The 25,436-nt window shown below is 44.7% G+C and overlaps 1 protein-coding gene and 1 long non-coding RNA gene across 4 annotated transcripts in view; both read left to right on the top strand.

Moving 5' to 3' along the window:
* FRAS1 (Fraser extracellular matrix complex subunit 1) overlaps positions 1–25,436 on the top strand; it is a 499,229-nt gene that overhangs the window by 4,904 nt on the left and 468,889 nt on the right. For all 3 annotated transcript variants that reach the window (XM_051820195.2, XM_051820194.2, XM_051820196.2), the window contains exon 2: positions 7,725–7,756. In XM_051820195.2, the coding sequence (XP_051676155.2) occupies positions 7,725–7,756 (32 nt within the window). The remainder of the gene's footprint in view (positions 1–7,724; positions 7,757–25,436) is intronic.
* Positions 7,763–25,436, top strand: part of LOC138843549 (uncharacterized) — a 33,185-nt gene continuing 15,511 nt past the window's right edge. Inside the window, exon 1 of the long non-coding RNA XR_011378387.1 lies at positions 7,763–23,561. This is a non-coding gene — a long non-coding RNA (uncharacterized lncRNA). The remainder of the gene's footprint in view (positions 23,562–25,436) is intronic.

Below are 25,436 nucleotides of genomic sequence, written 5' to 3'. Positions count from 1 at the left end.
TATGGGAAAGCAGTAGAAGAAGACCCAAGCCTATGGGCCCCTGCACCCACATGGGAGACCCAGAAGAAGCTGCTGGCTCCTGGCTTTGGATCGGCTCAGCGCCGGCTGTTGCAGCCATTTGGGAGTGAAGCTGCAGATGGCAGATCTCTCTCCGTCTCTGCCTCTCCCTGTAACTCTTTCAAATAGATAAAAAAAATTTTTAAGATTTATTTATTTATTTGAAAGGCAGAGTTACAGAGAGGCAGAGGCAGAGGCAGAGAGAGAGAGAGGTCTTCCATCTGCTGGTTCACTCCCCAGATGCCAAAACAGCCAGAGCTGTGCTGATCTGAAGCCAGGAGCCAGGAGCTTCTTCCAGGTCTCCCTCACAGGTGCAGAGGCCCAAGGTATTGGGCCATCTTTCACTGCTTTCCTAGGCCATAGCAAATGAGCTGGATTGGAAGTAGAGCAGCAGGGACTCGAACTGGCACCCATATGGGATGCTGGCACTGCAGGCAGCAACTTAACCCATTATGCCACAGTGCTGGCCCCAGGTTATGTCTTTTTTTTTTTTTTTTAAGATTTTATTTATTTGAGAGGTAGAGTTACAGACAGTGAGAGAGAGACAGAAAGAAAGGTCTTCCTTCCACTGGTTCACTCCCCAGGTGGCTGCAATAGATAGAACTGCACCGGTATGAAGCTAGGAGCCAGGAGCTTCCTCCAGGTCTCCCATGCAGGTGCAGGGGCCCAAGCACTTGGGCCAACTTCTGCTTTCCCAGGCCACAGCAGAGAGCTGAATTGGAAGAGGAGCAGCCAGGACTTGAACCGGCGCTTATATGGGATGCCGGCGCCGCAGGCGGAAGATTAACCTTTGCCACAGCGCTGGCCCCAAGGTTATGTCTTATAGGAAGATATAAATATCAACCAGGGGCAGGCACCGGCATCCCATATGGGCGCCATTCTAGTCTCAGTTGCTCCTCTTCCAGTCCAGCTCTCTGCTATGGCCCGGGAGGCAGTGGAGGATGGCCCAAGTGCTTGGGCCCTGCACCTGCATGGGAGACCAGGAGAAGTACCTGGCTCCTGGCTTCGGATCGGTGTAGCTCCAGCTGTGGTGGCCATTTGGGGAGTGAACCAACAGAAGGAAGACCTTTCTCTCTGTCTCTCTCTCTCACTGTCTAACTCTGTCAAATTAAAAAAATCAAAACCAAAACCTGCAGAACACCTCATAGGTCCTGCCCTCAAGGAGTTAGCATACCCAAACATCATTAGTATCAGGGAAATAACAGCTGGGACTTGGTACGTTTGGTCCTTGGTGGTTTTCCAGTATTGAAGTGTTAGATTGCAACTCTGCATCTTTTGGCTTCTGTGACAACCCGCCAGTGGCACCCAAAGGTGATGTATTGTCCTAGACTCTTTTCCCCATCATAGTGCATTTCCATTCCCCTCTGGGGACTGGTTTCTGGGTATGTCCTTCTTGCACACATCCTCCGGTGAGGACAAGTCTTCTATATTCTCTCTTACAGACTTGGTGTTGATATCACTCAGTGTTACTCAGATGCTCAGGCATAAAACACTCTCTACCACCTGGCTCGGAGGAGAGGAGGGACTGCTACCACGCGGCAAAGCTGGAGCTGCATGCCAAATCTTTTAATAGTTCCAAATGGTTGGCCCAGTTTTCCCTTTAACTACTCGATTAATTGATCTGACTCTTAGTTGACAATAATCAGGACGTGAGCTGTCATGTCAGTCCAGAAAATGATTGTTTTAACTGTTCTACAGTGTACAGAGCCATATGCTGAATTACGACACAACATCAAGCCTGAATCTTTAAATGCCAACTTGTAGCTGCTTGTTCCTAGTGAGTCATGTTTTGTGATACCCTGCTCTCCAAGTCTCTTCAAATCTTAATGGTTGTTATCTGCCATAATTTCTTTAAACTGATGGTTCTGATACCGTTGGCTCTTGGATTGAACTTCCCTAAGTTACTCAGTTTAGCAGTTAGTTTTGATAGTAATATCTTCAGGATGTAAGTACCAGGGCAAATTGTATCTCAAGTTTTCTCTGAAGACATTACATTTCATATGGGTATCTCAGAAAGGAGGCATTTAGTTTTTCAAATTTTATGATAGGAAGTATTTTGCCTCTTTGACCTGTAACAGTTGAGCCAACCACACAAGGGGAAGGGTGGCCTAGACTCATGACCTTGGCTTCCTTGTTCATGTTGTGGAATTCAAAAGTGTGTGGAAAAATGGAATTAAAATAAAAGTTTAGGGGCCAGCACTTTGGCGGAGTGGGTAAAACCACCCACCTGTGACGCCAGCAATCCCATGTGAGCACTGGCTCGTATTCCAGCTGCTCCAATTCCAATCTAGCTCTCTGCTAATGGCCTGGGAAAGCAGAGGAAGACGGCCCAAATGCTTGGGTCCCTGCATCCATGTGGGAGACCTGGAAGAAGCTTTTGGCTCCTGGCTTTGGCCTGGTCTAGGCCTGGCCATTGAGATTATCTTTGGGAATGAACCAGCAGATGGAAGCTCTCTGTTTCTGTCTCTCCCTTTCTCTGTAGTTCTTTTAAGTAATTAAAAAAATTAAAAAAAAAAAAAGATGTTTATTGTAGTCAAAACATTTAAAATCCATGCATGCTTTTTCATTATATACATTTCCATGAACTTAAAAATTTTTATTTATTTGAAAGAGAGACAGAAGAGATCTCCTATCCACTGGCCAGCTCCCCAATGGCCAAGGCTGAGCCAGGCTACAGTTGGGCCAGGAACTCAAACCTCCATGGGTGGCAGGGAACCGAGTACCCCTGCTGCCACTGGGGGTGTTCATTAGCCAGAAGCTGCGATTGAGAGAGCAGCGGGACTCAAACCCAGCATTCTGACAGGGAACGTCCTAAACAGCGTCTTAACCACTGTGCAAATGCCAGCTCCTTATGAACTTTTTGAAGACCTGTTTGCAGGGGTATCAAAATGTTTTGGCACCAAAATAAATGCATGGTTTGATTCCTTTTTCCATGAGCCTTTGGAAGAGCTCTTGTAATTGCTTGTCCCTGTAGAGCTTCGTGCTGTCTCTCATGGTCTTGGAGGGCCGGAAGGGAACTGCTGAGGCATCTCCGCTGTGTTCTGTCCCCTGCAACAGGCAGCGTTCTGGGTTAAAGCTCTCTGCTTCCATTGTCTCTCATGTCTCCCCCTTTCCTTGAAGAAGGCCTGTTTCTCCTTCCAGAGCTGCACCAACTCTCAGAATTCTCTTTGAGCTGGAGTTTCCTTTAAAATCCAGCCAAATCCATACCTGGATAGACTGCTGCCATTCAATGCTCCTTAAGACAAAGAACAACGGATGGGGGCTGACTTGTCTTCCATGCTATGAGAATTGACCCATCAGCGAAAAGTCTACTGCTCAGGTTCTGAAGCAGAAACTGCGTCTAGCACCCAGTGCCACCAACCTCCTGCTTCATCTGCTGGTGGGTGTGTGGCCCGTGCTAGGGAGGAGAAAGATGCTTGCTTCGGATGGCTGCATCTGGCTGTGGATGGTTATAAATGTTTGATAAGACTGGGCATCACACTGGAATGCTTTATTTTCTCAAGAGAGTAGAAATGAGGTTTTGGAAACGGTGTTAATGGAGACTCATTCATGCAGCTGCCTTCCGGGTAGAGCTAGTCTGTTTCAGGCAAGCCCTTGGAGGGGAAAGCTTATTTCTCTTGGAATTGTACATCACAGAGTGACCCAAATTGAATGATTTCCTTTCCTGGTGATAGAATTTATCAGCAGCCACACACCATTTTGACTTGAGTCTCCAGCAGATGTTTGGCTTAACCAAGTATGGATGTGGTGCCACACTCAGAGCTGTTTTATGTTTTCATATTGCAGTGAATTTATAACCTCTGTTTAAGTTTCCAAAAATGAGATCTGGGATGGGTATTTGTGCACTGCTTAAGATACTCGGTTTATTTTGGAGCTTTGAGAGGAAATTGACTTTGGCAGTTACCATTGTGGTAACAACAAAATGATGTATTTGAAGATGGTCTTTTTTTTTTAGGATTTATTTATTTGAAAGGGAGGAAGAGAGAGAGTGAGCGAGTGAGCGAGTGAGCTATCTTTCATCCACTGGTTCACTCTCCAAATGCTTGTAACAGCTGGGGTTGGGCCCGCTGAAGCCAGGAGCTAGGAACTCCATCTGGGTCTCCCATGTAGATGGCAGGAACCTGACTACTTGAGCCACCATCTACTGCCTTCTCAGGCACATTAGCAGGAAGCTGGATTGGAAGCAGAGTAGCTGAGACATTCTGGTGTGTGGTGAATGCATCCCAAGCGTGTCTCAGAGGTCGTTTTTTTTTTTTTTTTTTTTTTTTTTTTAAAGAGTTAGACAGAAAGGTCTTCCTTTGCCGTTGGTTCACCCCTCAAATGGCCACTACTGCTGGTGCACTGCGCCGATCAGAAGCCAGGAGCCAGGTGCTTCCTCCTGGTCTCCCATGCGGGTGCAGGGCCCAAGCACTTGGGCCATCCTCCACTGCCTTCCTGGGCCACAGTAGAGAGCTGGGCTGAAAGAGGAGCAACTGGGACAGAACTGGTGCCCCAACCAGGACTAGAACCCCGGGTGCCGGTGCCGCAGGCAGAGGATTAGCCTAGTGAGCCGTGGTGCCGGCCAGAGGTCAGTTTTAAAGGTTAAATCTTGTGTGTGTTTTTTTCTAGAAGTTAAATTTTGTTGATTTTAAAGATCATATATAAAAATTATATATACTTCAAGACATCCTGTTGAATTTTTTTTTTTTATTTTTTTATTTTTTTTATTTTTTGACAGGCAGAGTGGACAGTGAGAGAGAGAGACAGAGAGAAAGATCTTCCTTTGCCGTTGGTTCACCCTCCAATGGCCGCCGCGGCCGGCGCGCTGCGGCCGGCGCACCGCACCGATCCGATGGCAGGAGCCAGGAGCCAGGTGCTTTTCCTGGTCTCCCATGGGGTGCAGGGCCCAAGCACTTGGGCCATCCTCCACTGCACTCCTGGGCCACAGCAGAGGGCTGGCCTGGAAGAGGGGCAACCGGGACAGAATCCGGCGCCCCGACCGGGACTAGAACCTGGTGTGCCGGCGCCGCTAGGCGGAGGATTAGCCTAGTGAGCCGCGGCGCCGGCCCTGATATACATATGGAATTCTATCTATTGATTAAAGACTAGTGTCAAAGTTTTCATGGTTAAACCATCAAAAAATGAATGGGCTGAAAGGAAAAGAAAGGTTAATTTTGTTAAATTTTATCTGTGTGATGGTGATCTTTGTGATAACTTTTTTTTTAAAACATAAAAATTAAATGTCCAAAGTAATTTACTTTTAAATTTTTTAAAAGATTTATTTATTTAACACCCACAGATTCATTCTCCAAATGGCTGCAACATCTGGGACTGGGCCTGGCCAAAGCCAGGAGCCAGGGGCTTTATCTGGGTCTCCAGTGGCAGGGGCTCAGGTACTTGGGGTGTCCTCTGCTGCTTACCTAGGCCGTTATCAGAAGTGGTGTGGCTGGGACAGTTGTGGACAGGGGCTTAACCTGCTGTGCCACAACACTGGCCCTCATTCAAATAATTTAGAAAATGAATTGTGTTGATATATATTTGAGATATATAAGATTATTTGATATATATATATACATGTACACCTATACATATATATATTTATATATCTGTGATGTACTGTAGACTGAAATACTTTGCCTTTTGAACAGGATTTCTTGAGGAAAAATAAGTCAATTATAAATTTTCCCCCATAAGTTTTATATCGAGTAATCCTCATTTGAATGTCAAGGGCAGGGAAGTCAATTCAGTAAATTGGCCTACAGAGTTCTTTGATTCAAATACAGCATAAGCAGTCATCTCACTTTCTTTAAAGATTGTCCTTCCTTTCACTGTTGGTGGAGAGAGTGGACTGGCCCATTCCTGAGAAATATTTTTGAGGTTTCATGAGTCATCTGTTAGAGGGCAGCACTGCAGTAAAATATGCCCTCCTCTCTCTGGAAGCCAACTGTGGTACCTTGTCAACATGAACCTTGGGGTGTGGTGCAGTTGCTATCTGTTTTGCAACCTCAATTTTTGAGCGAGTGGCGGGTAGCACAATGCTTACCTCTTTCTCAGTTAAATCAACCCCTGTTGTGCTGCTCAAAAATTGGTTGAGAATCTGCATATGTTTTTTAAGATCAAGCTTGCCATTTTATTTTCAAATATTTATGTTAGAGTCTTAATTGTTGATATGCTAGTTGTTCAAGAATATGTACTCTGTCCCATTGAAATTCAGCCTTCTTTTCCATTTAGAAACAATTCATCTGTTGTTTTTCATTTGGTACTTAATGACTGGAAAATATAAAGATGTATCAGTTTATAAGCAGCCCATCGGAAGAAAAATTGAGTGAAAAGAGGGAGAAGAGTGTATTGGGGGTCATGAACTCAAGAGGAGGATTCTCAAGTAACTACCATTTAAACCACTGTCCTATAAAATGATTTAATCTGTTAGAAGTGTGAAATGGGCTGGCGCCGCGGCTCACTAGGCTAATCCTCTGCCTTGTGGCACCAGCACACCGGGTTCTAGTCCCGGTCGGGGCGCTGGATTCTGTCCCGGTTGCCCCTCTTCCAGGCCAGCTCTCTGCTGTGGCCAGGGAGTGCAGTGGAGGATGGCCCAAAGTACTTGGGCCCTGCACCCCATGGGAGACCAGATAAGTACCTGGCTCCTGCCATCGGATCAGCGCGGTGCGCTGGCCGCGGTGGCCCTTGGAGGGTGAACCAATGGCAAAGGAAGACCTTTCTCTCTGTCTCTCTCTCTCACTGTCCACTCTGCCTGTCAAAAAAAAAAAAAAAAAAAAGTGTGAAATGGGTGTTTTGTATTAATCAGATACTTAGGTATCTGTGTGAAGAAGCAGGAACTGCAAAGGGGTAGACGCACACACACACAGACGCATGTACACACACACGCCTGGAAGATCCTCCAACATTCATGGAAAGTGCATATAATGAAAAAAACTATGTACAAATTTTGAATTTTTTTGCACCATAATAGCATGCTCTTTTAATTCAATTTTCCCATACAGTTTAAAAAGGCACCCTTGTACATTTTTATGTATTTGGTGGAGTGGATGCAGCATTCTATCATTGGTAAGGCTGGGACAAGGAAATACCCAAGAATGATTTCACAAGTGATCGGTGTAGGCACAAAGTGCTATGAACTCAAAGAGGGAAGCGGGTAGTAATCCTGTGGGCTGGTAGAGTTTCAGGAAGGAGATAGGATCAAGTTCAAGGGGCTTGAATAGACCAAATGTATCTCTTGTTGGAAACGAAAATGAACAAAGGCCTTTGGACATGGAAATATATTGTAGATCCTAAGCTGGTCTCTGGGCTGGACTGGGGAATTTATGGAAGTGAAGAGTGGAGGAGCAGTTTGGATAAGCAAATTGGGACTGGATTATGGGGACTTTCCTGATGTGTCGCAAAGGAAAAATCTGTACTGTATTTATAGTGTGCCATCATAAACACATTTATTTTAAAATTCAAACGATCACTTTTAATGATGCTTTCCCTCATCGATGTCCAAGAAATGTTGTTTTGGTGTATGGGGCTCTTTCCCCAGGGAGAGAATGCTCAAGCTTTTAAGATTTTGGAAAAAGCAGTTTGCTTATTAAGATGCGTGTAGATGCAGTTTTAGCAGCAATTCTGCAGGGGCAGGGCCTCTGGGTTTATTTTGCATCCCTTTTAATTCTTGTTTTGTTTTTCCCCCACAGGTGCTTGTATCTATCAGGGGTCCTTGTTGGCGGTAGGTCCTTAATATATTTGGTGTATTTTTTTTTTAAATGTAAAATGCTTGATTGAGGTTACTGAGTGAGTGAGGTGATCCTGTCCTTGTAAACTCTGTTGATTTTGCTTCACAGTTTGCGGATTAGCCCGTATCCTGGCACAATTGTGCTCAATGACTTAATACCTTTCCAGAGTGCATTAGTTCCACTTGAATACTTGGGTGATGGAAGCGAAGTTCAAACACTCAACACGTAGCCTGTGTTCTGTGGCTGGCCTTTGTGTTCTTTCAGTCGGAGAGAAAATGGGATCCCATCCTCTTGTCAGATATGAAGAGGGCACAGGGTCTCTATCCTGTTGTATTGGCTTCTCCCTTTGGACCCGCCTTCCAAAAAAGCTAAATTTGGTCCAATAGGTAGTCTGATCGTTGCTCTGAATGAAACCTGAGTGTTGGTAAACAACAAACAAATTAGCATTTTGTCTCTGAACTTTTGCCATATAGGGTAGAATTGATTTTGAATTTAATGTCGGAATGCCTTGGGGGATAAGCTCCTGCAAGTCTCATGCATTTCTTTTCATTAGTAATGTACTGTGGTGCATAACAGTGTGTTAAAGCCTTATTGAAGAGATTGTCTACACTCCATCAACTCTAATAAATGGTATGACAAGTCATTCTTCACCACTTTTTTATTTTGGTTTAATAAATGCTGTAATAAAACAGAACTGAGATGGTTGGAAAAGCTTTGCTCAATCCCATCACAACCTGTTATTGACATGTGTGATATTAATAAGTCATCTTGGATTATCCTCGTGGTATTGAAATAAATGAAAATTATCTGAAGTATCTGAGAGCCTAGATAATTATAGATATTCACAGTGATATTCTTAAATCTGAACTTTATAGCTTTTAGTTACTACTTGGGAGATTTAAATATTTTTTTGCTTTTTTTTTTATTAAGGAATCAGGGAAAAAAAGCCATTTTCCTTCTCCTTCTCATTCCATGCTCTTAAACAATCTTTCTTTTTAGACTTTAATACATTTTAGGATCATTTTTAAAGTTGCAGTGCTGTCGACTACATCATCAGGTTGGGGAGTTATAGTAGATATTATAGACAAGTCAGTCATCTCTGTTAATATGAAGACAATTGCTTATTGTATAGAGTGCTTCATAATTTGTCACTGTATTTTCATAGCTATTGATTTGCTCGGTGCTGCTAATAGGCCAGTGAAATAAGTGGGTCATGTGTTATTCTAAGCCCTCCCCTTTCCTAGTAGAGAATGAGGGACAGAGATGAAGAGATTGGCCAACAGTAATTGGTCATTATAGGAGTGGACTAGAACAAGACAACGTGTCTTCTCTCTTCATTCCACCTGTATGTGAAGAACAGTTGCTGGACTGTCTTCCAGAGTTGACTTTGCTCCGTGTTATTTGGGAGGTTAGCTGGATCAAGTTCAAGGGAGAAGCGCTCCTCCATGCCAGGCCCTGGCGGAACCTGGAGCCCACAGCTGTCTGTGGTTAGTGGCCTGTGTGCTCTTGCACCAAATCACTCCTGACCCTCCAGGTGACTTGGTTTACCAAGACCCTGCTGTGTTTGTTCCTGAACCTTCTGTAGCCCAAATGTAGTACTGTACTTACACAATTCAGTCAGAGAAATAATCCATGTGTTACAGTAATAGGGGTTATTATGACACCAATATGGAGTGACAGCTATGGATCTGCTGTTCTAGGCATTGTGATGCATCACTGTGGAAGCAGATTAAACTCCCTGCCTTGGTGAAGCTTGGATGATCATAAGGCAAATGCAGAGAATGCCCCAAAGGTGTGCTATAGAGAAAAACACTGTGACGGTAGGGGAATGGAGAAGACTCGGGAGGGGATCAGGGTGGCTGTTTTAATTAGGGTTTTGGGATCAGAGTGCCTGAGTTTGAATCCTTGCTCCACTTCTGATTCCGGCTTCCTGCGAATGTGTACCTTGGGAGGCAGCAGTTGATAGAGCAAGTACTTAGTCCCCTATCTCTCATGTGGGAGACCCAGGTTGAGTTCCAGCCTCTTAGATTTGGCCTAGCCACGCCCTGCCTGTTGTGTGCACTCTGGATATGAACCAGCAGATGGAAGATCTCTGTCTCTCTCTGTTCCCAACCACCTTTCAAATACATACATACATACATACATACATACATAATTAAGTAGGGCAATAGGGAAGGCTTTACTGAAAAGGTTTATTAATCTGTTTTCTTTGCTAAGAACACAGTACCACAGACTGGGTGAGGTATAAGAACAGAGATTTATTTTTGTCTCACAATTCTGGAGGTCAAATCTGGTGATGCCCCTCTTGCTGGCTGATTGCTGAGGTGGTGCAGAGCAAGAGACAGGGCGTGTGTGTGCCTGTGAGGCAGGTCTCTCTCACTCACCAGGGCTCAGTCTTGGGGACTCCATTCCAAAAACCTTATTTAATCCTCATCACCCCCAAAGACCCCAATTCTAAACTCTGCCATTGCTTAAATTTCCACCCTCTTAATTCCTCATAATGAGGATGCCATTTCTACACAGGGAACTGTGGTGGACACACTGAAGTTCTGGTCAAATTACAGCAGAAGGTGACATTTGAACAAATATCAGAAAGAGGCAGTTATATGAGCACCTCCACATGCATTCAGAGGAAGAGAATTCCAGAGGGGAGAATACAAGTGTGAGGTCTTGGGCAGTGTTGTGGTGCAGAGAGCTTAGACACTACCTGCATCGCTGGCATCTCAGATTGGAGTGCCAGTTCCAGACCTGGTCACTCTACTTTCCATCCAGCTCCCTGCTAATGACCCTGAGAAAGCAGCTGAGATGGCTAACATGCTTGGGCCTCTGCAGCCCACATAGGAGACCCAGATGGGGTTCCAAACTCCTTGCTTTGGCCTGGCCCAGCCCTGGTGGTTGTGGCCATTTGGGGAGTGAACCAGTAGATGGAAGATCTCTCTCCTTCAACTAAAAATAAATAAATCTTAAAAGAAAAAATAAGGGTTAGGTCTGAGGCAGGAGATTGCTTGGCCATTGGAGGTAGGTGGAGCTCACAGGAGGTGGAGCATGTTGGTCCTTGGACAGACTTTAGCTTGTCCTTTCAGTGAGCTGGGTGGGAGCATGAGAGATGAGGAGTGACAAAATCTGACTTATAGTTTAATTAAACTGCTGAAGTGGGAGTGTGGAAAGAAATAATATTCTTGTTTCTAGGGAAACTATGTTGAATACTTTAAAAAGACTCCACCGAGGTGAGTTACTAAAAAATTGCTGTCAAATTAAGTGTAGGAGAAACAGCTATAAAAGACTGGGAAAAAACTTGAAAATCTAGAGAGAGTCGGCTCTCGGATTTGTTCTTAACCATGTTAAGTTTTCTTTCCACTTGAAGGAAATGGCGAATGATAGGGTGGGGGCATAGTTAACTCTCCCTAGAACTCATCACCGCATCTCCTAGTGGTGAAGGAAGGCATCACACCTGCTCGGGAAAATGGCAAAGGAACAAATGTTTATCTACTTTGAATTAAAATAAGAAGTTTTTAAGAACACTTGCATGCTGTTCCGCAGTCTCCCGGCCCGGCAGCTCTGTGGGTGAGAGTCTTCTCTTTAAGATCGGGCTGTGAGAATGGTGGTGTTGCAGACTCGGTAATCCCACCCACGTGCTCTCCGTCTTAGAGGTGGCAGTTGCTTCAGAGAATAAGGAGTCCAGACTGCCTGTTTAATGGATGAAGGGGCTGGGGCAGGCATGTGGGGTTGTTGAAGCTTGTTGGTCTCTCAGGGGAGCAAGCACAGTGGAGGGGTGGCCGTGTTGAAAATGACAAATCATTGGCTTTACCCTGAAATGACCATATTAAACACATGAGGGTGTGGACTGAGACCTGTGCTGCTGGTGGCTGTGGGGAGCAACCGGACTAGACTGAGTTACTGGAATTAAGACTTATTGTATGCATCTGCTCTCCCACAATATGGCGCTGGGAGAGAAGTAAACAGCTTCCACACAGCTGCCTCCAGTTCAACTAATAAACTGTAGGACTTGCTCCTGATTGGAGGAGAGCAGCGTACTCGGCGTGTGGGCAGCCGAGTTAGGATTGGCGGAGGAGGACTATAAAGGAGGAGAGAGACGGCATGCACCGGGAACATCTATGGGGAACATCTAGCTGAAGGAACACCCGTGCAGCCCCCGAGAGAACCGGCCGGCAGTGTGCCACTCCCCTGCGGAAGTGGGGAATGCGGCCGGGGGAACTGCCCTTCCACGGAGGTGGAAGGGATAGTAGCCAACCCGGGAAGAACCAGCAGCAAACCCGGGGAGGGCCGAGCAGACGAAAGAACAGCGCAGGGTCCTGTGTCGTTCCTCCACGAAGAGGGGGAGCGACAGGTGGCCAACTCAACAGTGTGAGGGCTTCTTATACTTATGTCTCTTTAGTCTTGTGACCTGCTTAGGGAACTGCTAGATCTGATGGATTCATGGTCCTGGTAGCTTGACAGTTCTTGTTTTGATTCTTTCTCCTCTGTTACAAACCAGCTCTGTGATGTGGGGCAGGTTACCTAAGTATTTGGAACCTCTATTGTTTCTCACGTGGAGTCCAATAGCACATATCTTGAAGGGTTTTTTTTTTTTAAAGATTTATTTTATTTATTTGAAGTACAGAGTTACAGAAAGAGGTGGAGACAGAGAGGTCCTCCATCTGCCGGTCACTCCCCAGATGGCCGCAACGGCTGGAGCTGTGCCAATCCGGAGCAAGGAGTTCTTCCTGGTCTCCCATGTGGGTGCAGAGTCCCAAGGATGTGGGCCATCTTCTGCTGTTTTCCCAGGCCATGGCAGAGAGCTGGATCGGAAGAGGAGCAGCCGGGACTAGAACTGGCGCCCATATGGGATGTTGGTACTTCAGGCCAGGGCTTTAACCCACTTTAGAGAGACAGAGAGAAAGGTCTTCCTTTGCCGTTGGTTCACCCTACAATGGCCGCCGCGGCTGGTGCGCTGCGGCCGGCGCACCGCGCTGATCCGAAGGCAGGAGCCTGGTGCTTCTCCTGGTCTCCTGTGGGGTGCAGGGCCCAAGCACTTGGGCCATCCTCCACTGCACTCCTTGGCCACAGTAGAGAGCTGGCCTGGAAGAGGGGCAACCGGGACTAGAACCTGGTGTGCCGGCGCCGCTAGGCAGAGGATTAGCCTGTTGAGCCACGGCGCTGGCTGCCCTTGAAGAGTTTTTATAGAGGAAAGAAGACCGTGAGGGGAAGCACCGTGGTGTGATGTGTGGCACGTGCTTGTCTGCTGTGAAAGGTTCCTCTTTGCTGGCCAAGAAGAAGAGAGGAAAGGTTGGTTATGAGCCACCTGCTGTGTGTTGAACACTCGGTGCTGTCTTCACAGATAAGGAAGAGACTCCGAGAGCCTAAGTCACTCGTCTAAAGTTACAGTCAGCAAGTTCTGGGGAAAGAGTGAGGTCCAGTCTGGCCGTGTATTTTATGGAGTATTCCGTTTCCCACAGTCCAGCCCGGCTGCTTGTTTTCTGTGAACACACTAGCGGATTTCACCTCAGTCCTGTATAACCCACCCCCTGCCTGCCACACCTGCCGTGCAGTTGTTTCTGCCAGTCTCTGTCCTGACCTCCTGTGAAAGCCAGCTGTCCCTGGCTAACCCCTTTCCATTGAAGTGCGGCTCTCCCACTACTGTGCACTAAATCAGCACACAGGCGAGAGACATTTAGAGGGTCACTTCATGTCCAAAATAGTCATACAGTACCGTATATGCATGTGCATATATAAAAATATATATTATACATATATTCACAAATATATATGAGAGTACCTTAAAAATTTAGGAAAAGTGAACTCAAAAGACAAACTTATTCTGGGACAAACATGTTGAAATCCATGTATATGTGAATAAGTAAAGCTTACTGAAAATGCCTGTAAGACAAGAACTGTGTAGATTTCAAAATTTTTTTTGCACCATAAAAACCTTACCTTGTAATTCAATTTCCATGAGCGTTTTGAAGTACCCTTGTACAGTATAATACATACTTATGTGTAGGTCTCTATGTGTATCTAACTTCCGTCTGTCTATCATCTCCTCCCTCCAGTGTGCTGTGTTTCCTGACTCCTGGCTGCTCCAAAGCCTTGCAGCTGTATTTTGGGATGAATTGTTCTCCAGCCACTTGGACCCTCCTCTCGCTTACGTACTTTCAGCTGTCTCCCTTCTCTTTTGGTTAGCACTCTCTTCCCCACCTTCTTTCTGTTCATTAGGTCAGAAGCTACCAGAAAGGACCAAAAAATGCAATGAGAAACACCGAGCAATCTACCTTTGGGTGTGTTTCTCATCCCGCAATAGCCAGGCATCCCTGGACTCACAGCGTGAGCCCCTGTGGGAGAGGGTGAGCCTGAGGGGAAGCTACCTGGGCAGTGTTTAACGGCGTCAGGGCCAGCCAAGGGGAGCGGGAACGTCGGTTTTTAATTTCAAAGTTTTCACATGGTTTCCATTCTTTTCCAGTGCTATTGAATAAATAAAAAGAATGTAATGTAGCTTTCCTTTCACAGAACCATGAGTGGCAAAGACTTCTGCCTGATTAAGTTCTTCCTAGAGGTGGATGGTTTTGAGTCTCCACCTCCGTTTTTCCATCTGTGAAATGGACCTGAACTGTTTGCATCTCAAGATTGTTGTGACGGTTAGAGAGCTGCAGCATAAAAGCAGTTACGATGGGCAGAGGTCGGCAAAGCCACGCTTCTTTCCTATGGCCAAGGTGTTGAGTATGGGGATTTTCCTACTTGGCATACGTTAGCTGACAACGTGAACCACAGGGCACTAGCTTTTAAAAAGCAAGCTTTTGAAATTATTTTCAAGGATGGGAAACAATGTGAACTGTTTCTTTTTTTTCTGCTGTAAACTATACGTGCATTTCAAAAATTTTTTGCACTACAATAAAATTATTTTTTTTAAGTTTATTTGACAGAGTTAGACAGAGAGAGAGAGACAGAGAGAAAGGTCTTCCTTCCATTGGCTTACTCCCCAAGTGGCCGCCACGGCTGGAGCTACACCCATCCGAAGCCAGAAGCCAGAAGCCAGGTGCTTCTTCCTGGTCTCCCATGCGGGTGTAGGGGCCAAGCACTTGGGCCATCCTCCACTGCTATCCCAGGCTACAGCAGAGAGCTGGACTGGAAGTGGAGCAGCTGGGACTAGAACCGGTGCCCATATGGGATGTTGACGCTGCAGGTGGAGGATTAACCAAGTGAGCCACGGCACCAGCCCTACTTATTTTATTTTTGTAGTGGAAGGATGTAGGCTGTGGTGTTTGGGTTCTTGGTCTCATTACATATGTGCTGTCTAGCCTGACAGGGCACTTGATGTAGCCGGTCTCCATTTCTCATATACCTAATGGGGGTCTGTTCCTCATAGGGCTAATGTGACAATGGACTGCCTATGACAGAACACAGGACTGTGCCTGGCAAGGAGCAGGAACTCACATCAACTGGATGGCAATGCAGTTGGGTTGGGAATGAGTGAGTGATAATGGGCACGGCGTCTTCGCTCAGACCCCGGCTCTGTAATTACCACCCATGCAGCCTGCAGTCAGTCTCTCGAATGAAGTGATGTCTCTTTCTAAATTTGTAATACAAATAAGAAAATTCCATTAGATCTTCCCCAAAGCCCCTTGATCTCTTGATGGGATACACAGTTATTTAGTTTTATTTATCTAAGAAATCCTTTTTTTAAAAGTCTGTTTATTTGAAAGACAGAGAACTAGTAAGAGGGAGAGGGGTGAGAGAGACAGATAGACAGACAGACACAGACAGGGAAAGATAAAGATAGGTCTTGCATTCACTGGTTCAGTCTTCAAAGGCCTGCAACATTGAAGGCTGGGCCAGGCTGAAGCCAGGAGCCAGCAACTCCATCCAGGTTTCGCATGTGGGTGACAGGGGTCCAAATACTTGCGTTTTCATCTGCTGCCTTCCAGGATGTGTATTAATAGGAAGCTGGATCAGAAGTAGAGGAGCCGGGCCTCAAACCATGCACTGTGAAATGAGATACGGGTGTCACAAGAGGTAGCTTAACATACCATGCCACAATGCCTGCTCCAAGAAAGCTTTTTTTTTTTTTTTTTTAAATGCCTGTAATCCCTGTTCATTTATTGAGTACTAAGCTATTAAGCAGGGAGCTCACTTTTAATTAAAAGTTACTTATTTTATATATATATATATATTTTTTTTTTTTTGCTAGACATTATTGCTGTGCGAGGTGCTGGCATGAGTTGAGAGGTGGTGAACTGCCTTTAACTAGAGACATTTAAGTTGAGATTAGACAAACAGAATCAGGAATGAGATGGTGGCGCGCTAGGTGATTTCCAAGGGCTCTTCTGTTAGGGCTCTCACTGTGTGGCTGCTGGTGAGAACTGTGCTTCTCCCTAAGGGAGCCTCAGAGAGGGTGGGGAGCAGCTCCCTACTGCAGGGTGTCTGCTGCCTTTCTTCACAGGGAGTGCTTCTGTCTCCTTTGGTGCCAAATGGTGAGAATGGGGCTGTAGGGGCCTCAAGTGATTCTTTTCTGCTTGCTGGGTTTCTATAAGTTGTCCATCATGATCTGATGTGCCAATTGCATATTTGAGAACTTACATCTTCTTGGAATACTTGTGTGAGAAGAATAACAGAAGAGATCTTGTACTTTTATTGATGAATAATCCATATGCATTTCATTCTTATTCGTAGTCTTGTGGGAGGAACAGATGTTTTAAGTTAACAAACACATTTCTTATGCTTTCGTTTGAATTAGGAGGATGCAACTGAGCTTGGCAGCCGTATTAATTTGTTCAAACTATGCAATGCATAATCATATATCTCAATTTTCTAGTCTGACCATACGTTCCCTCTGCATTTTTTTAAAATTTATTTGCTTGTCTATTTGAAAGGCAGAGTGAGTGGGTGAGTGAGTGAGTGAGTGAGAAATAGAGATCTTTCGTCCACTGGTTCACTTTCCAAATGGCCTCAACAACCAGGGCTGGGCTAGGCTGAATTCAGGAGCTAGGATCCCCATCCAGGTCTCCCACCTGGATAGCAGGGGTCTAAATATGGGGGCACTTTTGCTGCCTCCCCAGTACAGGGAAGCCTTTTTGGAAGCAGAGTAGCTGGCACTTGAATGGGCACTCCATAAGGGGTGCAGGTATCCCAAGCAGTGGCTTAACCCATTTTACCCAAATACTCATTCCACCATCTTGTGTTTTTAAAGATTATATCATTTTGTCCCCCCCACCACATTTTTCTATTTACAGTTGCAAAATAATTGCATATATATACTCTGCATTCATGCATGTATATGTATATCCTGTAGAACTGTTACTCATTTATGATAGCTTACAATATTATCTTGTTGTGTTTTTCTTTTTCAAGTTCTTTATACTAAGGGAAAGGTCATATGTTTGAATATCAAATAATGATTAAGCCTGCTTATTCTTTCTTGCAATTCGAATCATACATGTCTAAAGAAAAGTTGACTTTGAAAAAATTTCATTGGGAAAACTTTGTTTCTGTGATAGGGGACATTTAAATATAAAACTGGCAGAAAAATTTTAAAAGAATCATTGAGTCATTTTATGTAAAACAAGTTCGTAGCCTCTAGTGTCCCAGCTAGGTCTTTTAGCAAGGGTTTTTTAGAGTCTGAGAATTTGTAACCAAATGCATGGAAGAAGGAAGAAGAAATAGTTACTGTTAGTATTCAGGCGGCCCTTGAGCTTGGGCCATGACCTCTGAATTTCCTGACAGCTCCTGAGATTGGTTATTTATTAAATTTATGTGACTCCTTTTATCCAATGGGAAATTGGATGGGTTGGGGAGGGGCCAGGGAGGAACAGGGTCTGCCCTGGAGAGCGGATTTCATTGTTCTTTGTATCTTGCCTCCTTGACACGGTTTTGTGATTGTGAGCAGGAGAGAATTATTAACAGAGGTAGATATTTCTTCCTGGGTACACTTCCTGTATTGATGCGCCCTAGAGGGGGCTTGGTCTATGGAATGAAAAGTTGGGAACAGAAGGAACTTGAAATTAGTGGCTGTACTCCTGGAACACCTAGTAGCAGACTCCAGGTACTCGTGGGCATCTTGAGCGGTGGCCTAACTCACTGTGTCGCAACACCTGTCCCAGGAAACTAGTTCACAATTGATGTTTATTTTTATTCATTTGTGAGAGGGAGGGAGGGAGGGAAGGAGGCAGGCAGACCCATCTGCTGGTTCATTCCTCAAATGCCTCAAACAGTTGCTACTGGGCCAGGCTTTAAGCACGAGTCAGGAACTCAGTCTGCCTCTCTCATGTGGGCCATAGGGACCCAAGCACTTGGACAATCAACTGCCACCTCTCAGGGTGTGAATTAACAGAAAGCTGGGATTGGGCCTGGAGCCAGGACCTGAACCCTGGCACTCTGCTGGACGGCAGCCCAAGCCACATCTCCACCTTCTAGCCAATGCCCTCCCCAGATGGAGACCACTTTTTTTTTTAAATGTTTATTTATTTATTTAAAAGGCAGAGTTATGGAGATGCAGAGGCAGAGAGACAGACAGACGATCTTCTATCCACTGGTCAACTCCACAAAATGCTGTATCTGGGCCAATTTGAAGCCAGGAGTCTCTTCCAGGACTCCCACATGGATACAGGTGCCCAAGGACTTGGGCCATCTTCTGCTGCTTTCCCAGGTCATAGCAGAGAGCTGGACTGGAACTGAGTAGCCGGGACTCGAACCAGTGCTCATATGGGATGCCGGTATGGCAGGCAGCAGCTTTACCCGCTATGCCACAGCACCGGACCCTCGAGACCACTTTTGATCTTAGCTTGCAGTTTGAGTCTGCTGAGACTTGAGAGAGGGGAACGAAAGGCCCTTAAGATACAGGATCGGTCCGCAAAGAAACATCAGTGTTAAAAGGAGTCCAGTTTGACTGAAGCCGGAGAGGTGATGGGGTGAAACCCTGGGAGGAATTGTAAGCTCCCGATTACCCAGGCCCCGGAATAAGGCAAATGAGTTACATTCTGCAGGCAGAGGGGCCTTGTGAAACGGAGACCATTGCTTGCCTTTCCAGCTCTGTCACTGCGTTCTGCCTGGGGTCTTGTGGGAGATGAGACGTCACAGCTCTGACCTCTGCTCATTTTTCTTGGTGTTCAGAGGTGTTGCTGGGCAGAGCTCTGTGGAAGGTTCCGTGGCTGCTTTGGAGGCCACTTTAGAAGAATCAAGTAAGCTGCTGAAGAAAAAAGCTATCTTTGTATATTCCTTCTTCTGGTTCATTTATGAGGAGGAGGGAATTTTTTCAATCATCCCAATCAGGAGATAAATGCAAAGTATAATAAAAGAAATCCCGTGAGCAGCAAGGTGTGCCTATTATGGGAGGGTCAAGGAGATAGATATAGATATAGATATATATTATATGTTGGAAAGGTCAAGGATATGTACTGTAGATCCTTGACATCACAAATTTTTTTGCATTATAAATTATCAAGTTAAAAAAAACTCAATTTAAAAAGGTAAAGAGTCGTGTTTTTAAAAAACCAAACCCCAGTGCTCGCTTTGGCAGCACACATACTAAAAAAACCAAACCCCAGGGGTGGGCTGCAGTTAGATGTAACTTGGGTTGCCCACATCCCATGTTGGAATGCCTGGGACTGAGTCTCGGCGCCTCTTCCCATTCCAACTTCCTGCTAAGGTGCACCCTGGGAGGCGGCAAGTGATGGCTCAAGTACTTGGGTTCCTTCCACCCATGTGGGAGGCTCAGGTTGAGTTCTTGCTCCTGGTTTTAGCCTGGCCCAGGCCTGGCTGTTGAGAGAATTTAGGGAAGTGAACCAACCAATGGGTGGGAGACTTCTTTCTCTCTGCCTTTCAAAGAAATTAATTAATTTTGAAACCCCAAAAAACCAAACCATAAAACATAGAATATCAGCTCAACTGTTGAGGAATGAGAGCTTTTTTTTTTTTTTTGCTTTCCTAAATGAAAATGGCTATATTGTTTTACTTATTCTTTTTTTTTTTTTTTTTAAGATTTCTTTCTTTTTTTTTTTTTTTTTTTATTTTTGACAGGCAGAGTGAACAGTGAGAGAGAGAGACAGAGAGAAAGGTCTTCCTTTGCCGTTGGTTCACCCTCCAATGGCCGCCGCTGCAGCCGGCGCACCGCGCTGATCCGATGGCAGGAGCCAGGATCCAGGTGCTTTTCCTGGTCTCCCATGGGGTGCAGGGCCCAAGCACCTGGGCCATCCTCCACTGCACTCCCTGGCCATAGCAGAGAGCTGGCCTAGAAGAGGGGCAACCGGGACAGAATCCGACGCCCCAACCAGGACTAGAACCCGGTGTGCCGGCGCCGCAAGGTGGAGGATTAGCCTATTGAGCCACGGCGCTGGCCCTATTGTTTTACTTATTCTATTAAAAGTAATACCAGCCTGTTATAGAGGAAAAGGAATAATCAGACAAACAGAAATATAACAAAAACTCTATTATCTCCATCATTCTTTAAACAAAATAATTAGTACTAAATAATAGATGAATTTATTGTATAGACTTTTCTATGAATGAGTGTGTCATGTATATGTGTGCATTTAATGAAGGAACTTAGGCAACACAGTATGCATACTATTTAGCAACCCTTCTTTTAAGCTTAATACTGTTTAATGGATGTGTTTTTTATGTCACTCTGCATGGATCTACATCATTCGTGAGGGGTGGACTGCAAGTCATTTTATTCACTTAATGGGTCAGTATTTGTACTAATCCAGTATTTAGGGATTTTCAGCAACACTGGGCTTAAAGTGCTTGCATACTTTTGAATTATTTCTTCAGTGCTTGTGCCTTAGAAACACACTTAATAGAATGAGTTGCATCATTTACATTTTCTTAAAAAAGTATACTTGCATACACACATACCAAATTATGCTTCAGTGGAGTCAGGACAATTTTCACAGCCATTAATTGAAATGTTCTCTGTCGCTCCCCCTCTTCGTGGAGGAACGACACAGGACCCTGCGCTGTTCTTTTGTCCGCTTGGCCCTCCCCGGGTTTGCTGCTGGTTCTTCCCAGGTTGGCTACCGACCCTTCCACCTCCGTGGAAGGGCAGTTCCCCCTGCCACCTTCCCCACTTCCGCGGGGGAGCGGCACACCGCCGGCCGGCTCTCTCGGGGGCTGCTCAGATGTTCCTCAGGTGTTACTGGTGCATGTTGTCTCTCTCCTCCTTTATAGTCCTCTTCCACCAATCCCAACTCTGCTACCCACACGCCGAGTATGCTGCTCTCCTCCAATCAGGAGCAGGTCCTACAGTTTATTGGTTGAACTGGAGGCAGCTGTGTAGAAGCTGTTTCCTCCTTTCCCAGCGCCATATTGTGGGAGAGCAGATGCATAGAATAAGTCTTAATTCCAGTAACTTAGTCTAGTCCGAGTTGCTCCCCACAGTTCTCCAATGAAAAGATAAGACCAACAGTTGATTTGTTATTTAATAGATATTTTTATTTGAAAGAGAGAAACTTGTATTCTCCCCTTCTGAGGTCTGACTGCCCCAATGCCTACAGTGTCTGGGGACTCAAAGACACGGACCAGGAATGCAATCCAGGTCTCCTAGGTGGATGGCAGGAACCCAATTACTTGAGCCATCTTTGCTACCACCTTTTCTCATTGTCTGCATTAGCAGGAAGCCAGAGTCAGTAGCTAGAGCCTTGAATCAGGCCCAGACACTCTCATATTTGTTGTGAGCATCTTAACCAGTAGGCCAAACACCCTCTCCCACACTCAGTTTTAGAATGATTGGCTATTACAGGATGATGGAATAGAGATGGTTTTGACAAAATTTTTAAAAAATTGAGTGGTGTAAAACTAAAAAAAATCCAAACAGAATATATATTTTCATACATTTAATGTTATAAAGAATCACTTGGTAGTTAAAAAAGAATTCATGCGAATATTAAAGAATAACACCAAATTTTAGTTACTAAGCTGGCTAAGAATAAGGATAGAGAGTTCACATAAGAGAAAATACAAGCAGCAAATATACTGAGGTGAATCATTGTTGGTAATAACTACATAAAAACTAAACCAATAAAGGGGTATCAGCTTATGCATATTAGAAAAAAATTTAAATGATCAAACCCAGTTTTGATGAGACTCCTGAGAATTTGCCCTGAGGAATTCATTTAGAAGAAAGAAAAGTTGTATGTAAAGAAGTGTTCTTTCTGGTATTATTTATATTATTCAATAAGAAGTTATCTAAATGTCTCTATTACAGGAGTGTTTAAGTAAATCATAGACTTACTTACTTGACGTGAGGCATTCTGTAGCCATTAAGATAATGTGTGTGAAGAGCATGTGGCCGTGTAGACACATCTAAGAGGCAAATCTAAGTGAAAAGAAGACTACTTGGTTCAAACCCTGTGATTAAAACTATTTTCTAAAATGTGCTTTCAGTGAATGGAGTGTAATGAGATGAAAAGGAGACCCATTTTTTTTTTTGTCAACAGGAGCGAAAGAGTTTACCAGGGTAAACTTTACCACTTTACCAGGGTGAGCAGACAATGGGTGAGGAACATGGAGAAGGAGCAGGATGGATGTGGAGGTGGGATCCAGGCACAACCAGGACAAAGTTTATTTTTCAAAGATGGGAACAAAGCAGAAGGAATGTGAAAATTGCATCCTTGAGAACTCTTTTGTGCAAATGGAAACTCAACTCAAACCAGCTTAATCAAAGCCTGAGATTTATGGCTCTCTTAACCCAAAGTCCAAGGGCATAAAATTAGCTTCAGACACAGCTGCATCCATGTGTTCCTCTCTGCACACCATCTCTCTCTACTATGCTTTATTCTAGGTTGGTTGGCAACATCCCCAGGTAGCCTCTTTGTGATGGAAAAGTTGGTTTACGTAGTTCAAACAACTCATGGTCCCAGATAAAAACTATCAGTTTTGGGGTAGCATTTCCAGCAATAGCTCTTGGGAAAATTCTGATGCTTCTGACTTAAGGATTATTTCCCCAGGTTTAATTTTAGTCTCATTGGGGGCAGAAGAAACCTTGTGATTTATCACACCACCCTGTGGAGGAGGGCAGTTCTAAAAATGAAAGCATGTTGGCCAAAGAGAAAGGAGCAGATGTTCTCTACAAGGCTAGAGGTGTTTGGAGGCAACCTGGCTTCATTCCTAAGTCTTAAGTGAGAGCTAGCATCTGCTCGATTGGCTCATCCTCACTGCTGGAGAAAGCATTGTTGGGCTCAGGCCTCCTGTCTCTTGACTACCTCTGTCCAGCCCTCACTGAACTTTATACTTCGACTTTCCGATTTCTGACTCTTCCATGGAATGCCATCGCCCATCTCTGTGCAACGACACCTGTGTCTTCTACCCACCTGAAGCACAGTTCATGTTTGCGGCCAGCAGCCTTTGTGCCTCTGAGCTAGCGTCCATGTTCACTTGCTGTTACCTAATGTTGGGGAGGGAAGTTAGCTGGACACATTTCACTCTGTAATAAAGCTTCACTTGTTTGAGAATAATGGCCCCCAAACATGGGCATGTTTGATGAATTCGGGCCACGTTGTCATCCTTTTGGGTAATTTGAGAGGAGCTGGTGAAGTTAACAGTGGCAGTGGGTTAGATGTTAATACGTTCTGAAATGGAGTGCTTTATTGTTTTCTTGCAATGCTTGTCTGGAACATTGCATGGGTACTTAGTTCTTGTTTCATTTATTTTCCTTTGATAAATGACTAGCAGAAAGAGAAAACAATCTGTAATAGAAACTGAAAATGTATTGGCTAGAAAGAAGGAGTTCAAGGTCTACAGGACCCAACGTTTTTCAGGTCATCTGTAATGAGTTGATGTGCGGCTCCCCTGGCCATGAGGAGCGAGAGCAGAGTAAGTGAACCATGGCACTGGGGATGTGTAGGAGGTTGAGGTTCTATTCGGACAGAGCTGTTCTCATTTCCAGCCTTCTTAGGGCAACAGTGTCCTTCTCTTCCTTTTGTGATATTGGAAATAAAATGTTTAATCCCTCCCCTATCCTTATAGTACTCTGTCCTGACTGTCAATCAAACTTTCCTTTCCCCATGGCATGGAAGTTTCTTTGGGACATTGAATTTACTTCTATTCGTTGAGACCCTCAAAGATTACTTTTAGGAAAAGGAAATCACACCTCAGCTTATTTGTCCTTGGAAGGCAGAGTGTTGGCAAGTCAGTGCTTGAATGTGAGGTAAGTTACATGTCTTGCCAATGCTGATGTTTCTCAAGGTGTGTTTTCTAGGTTCAGTAGAGTCTTTGTGGCTGAGGGATTATGGATGACACTAGGGTTTGAGGAACATAGGAACTGGAAGGGGTTTGGTACAACAGGCAAAAGGGCACAGGTGGGGATTGGGCAGGAAAGAACAGTATCTTCAGGATATCTTGGGTGGAAGGGTTCATGTAATTTTGGTTAGTACAAGCCCAAAATATTTATGTGTGAGAATTGTATGGAAACTCTAGGGATATGCTGGAGAGAGAGAGAGAACCAAGAAACAGAAATGTGGTTCAAAGAGATCTTTTTGAAAAGAACTTCGGGGACTACTGTCATAGCTTATCTTTTCATACCTAGAACAGGTCTTAGAAATTGCAACTGAGTGGTTTATTTTATTTCTTATTGCTTTATCTCATCTTAAGGATTTTGCATGTAGGTGTCAGAAGTAGCTTGAGTGTGAGGGTAAGGTTGTCACATAGCCCTGCTTTTCGATAGGTTCCCTAAGCTCAGTATTTTTCTTCCTCTGTTATAGATGCACCTTAGTTTCTTTGCTCCACATCCCCTGCACTAACATCTCAGTTTTTATTCTGAAGTGTTGGTGTAATACAACATGCAAACAAGTGAGGAGCTAGGATGTTACGGTTTCTGTGTGTGCCTGACCGTGAAGCTATTCTGTACTTTGTCCTGTCTTGAGAACTGCTGTCTCCTGGCTCTCTGAGTGGATCCATTCTTGAACAGGTGCGATACTATGTTCAACTTACACCGCCCAAATGGAATGACATCTCACCTTTTGGAAACTCAGCTCTTTGGCCAACTCACCTGGTTGGAACACAACAAAGAAACAGGAACTAACAACAAAAGGCTAGAAAGAGCCAAAATAGATAGCGCAATGTCTATGCCTTCAACAGCCTGATTGATTCATTCCCCAGGGGCTGCAGAGAGCAGCCTGCATTGGACTAGAAGAGGAAACATAATTGCAGTATTCAGCAGTGCTGCTCAGAGAAGGGGGCAGTGAGCTCTGGCATTCAGGAGAAAGAGTTGAATGCAAATCTAAACACCTCTGCCAAAGAGTTTGAGTCTTATCTCCTTCTAATTGTACATATTTAAAATTTCTTTTTTTTTTCTATCATAGGCAGGTGGTCAATAAAAAATAAATCAAAAACATTTTAGTGGAATAGCCACCCCCCCCCCCCATCTTAATTAGATACATCCTATTGTCTGGAGTTAGTGAACAGCTGGTAGGTGTCTGACTTGGGAAATGCTGCTTGAAATGGTCTTTTCTGTGCTCACGTCTGCTTTTGTCAGGAATAGGCGGGGTAAAGTCTATCCCACCAGCGGTGCATGTAAGCATTGCGGAGGTGCGTATTGGGATGCATTCATTTAGGGCTCATGAACACCTTATTGCCTACAGTTCCTTTATAGTTAATATTTATTTTCACTCCTCCACTTTGGTTCATGTGGCAAGACTGCATCTCTTTCTTTTCAATCCTTCACGGTTACGTGCCTTTTCCATCTGCCCC

This window comes from Oryctolagus cuniculus, chromosome 8, assembly GCF_964237555.1.
Source record: "Oryctolagus cuniculus chromosome 8, mOryCun1.1, whole genome shotgun sequence".
NCBI lineage: Eukaryota > Metazoa > Chordata > Mammalia > Lagomorpha > Leporidae > Oryctolagus > Oryctolagus cuniculus.
This window is presented reverse-complemented; position numbering and strand designations above follow the sequence as displayed.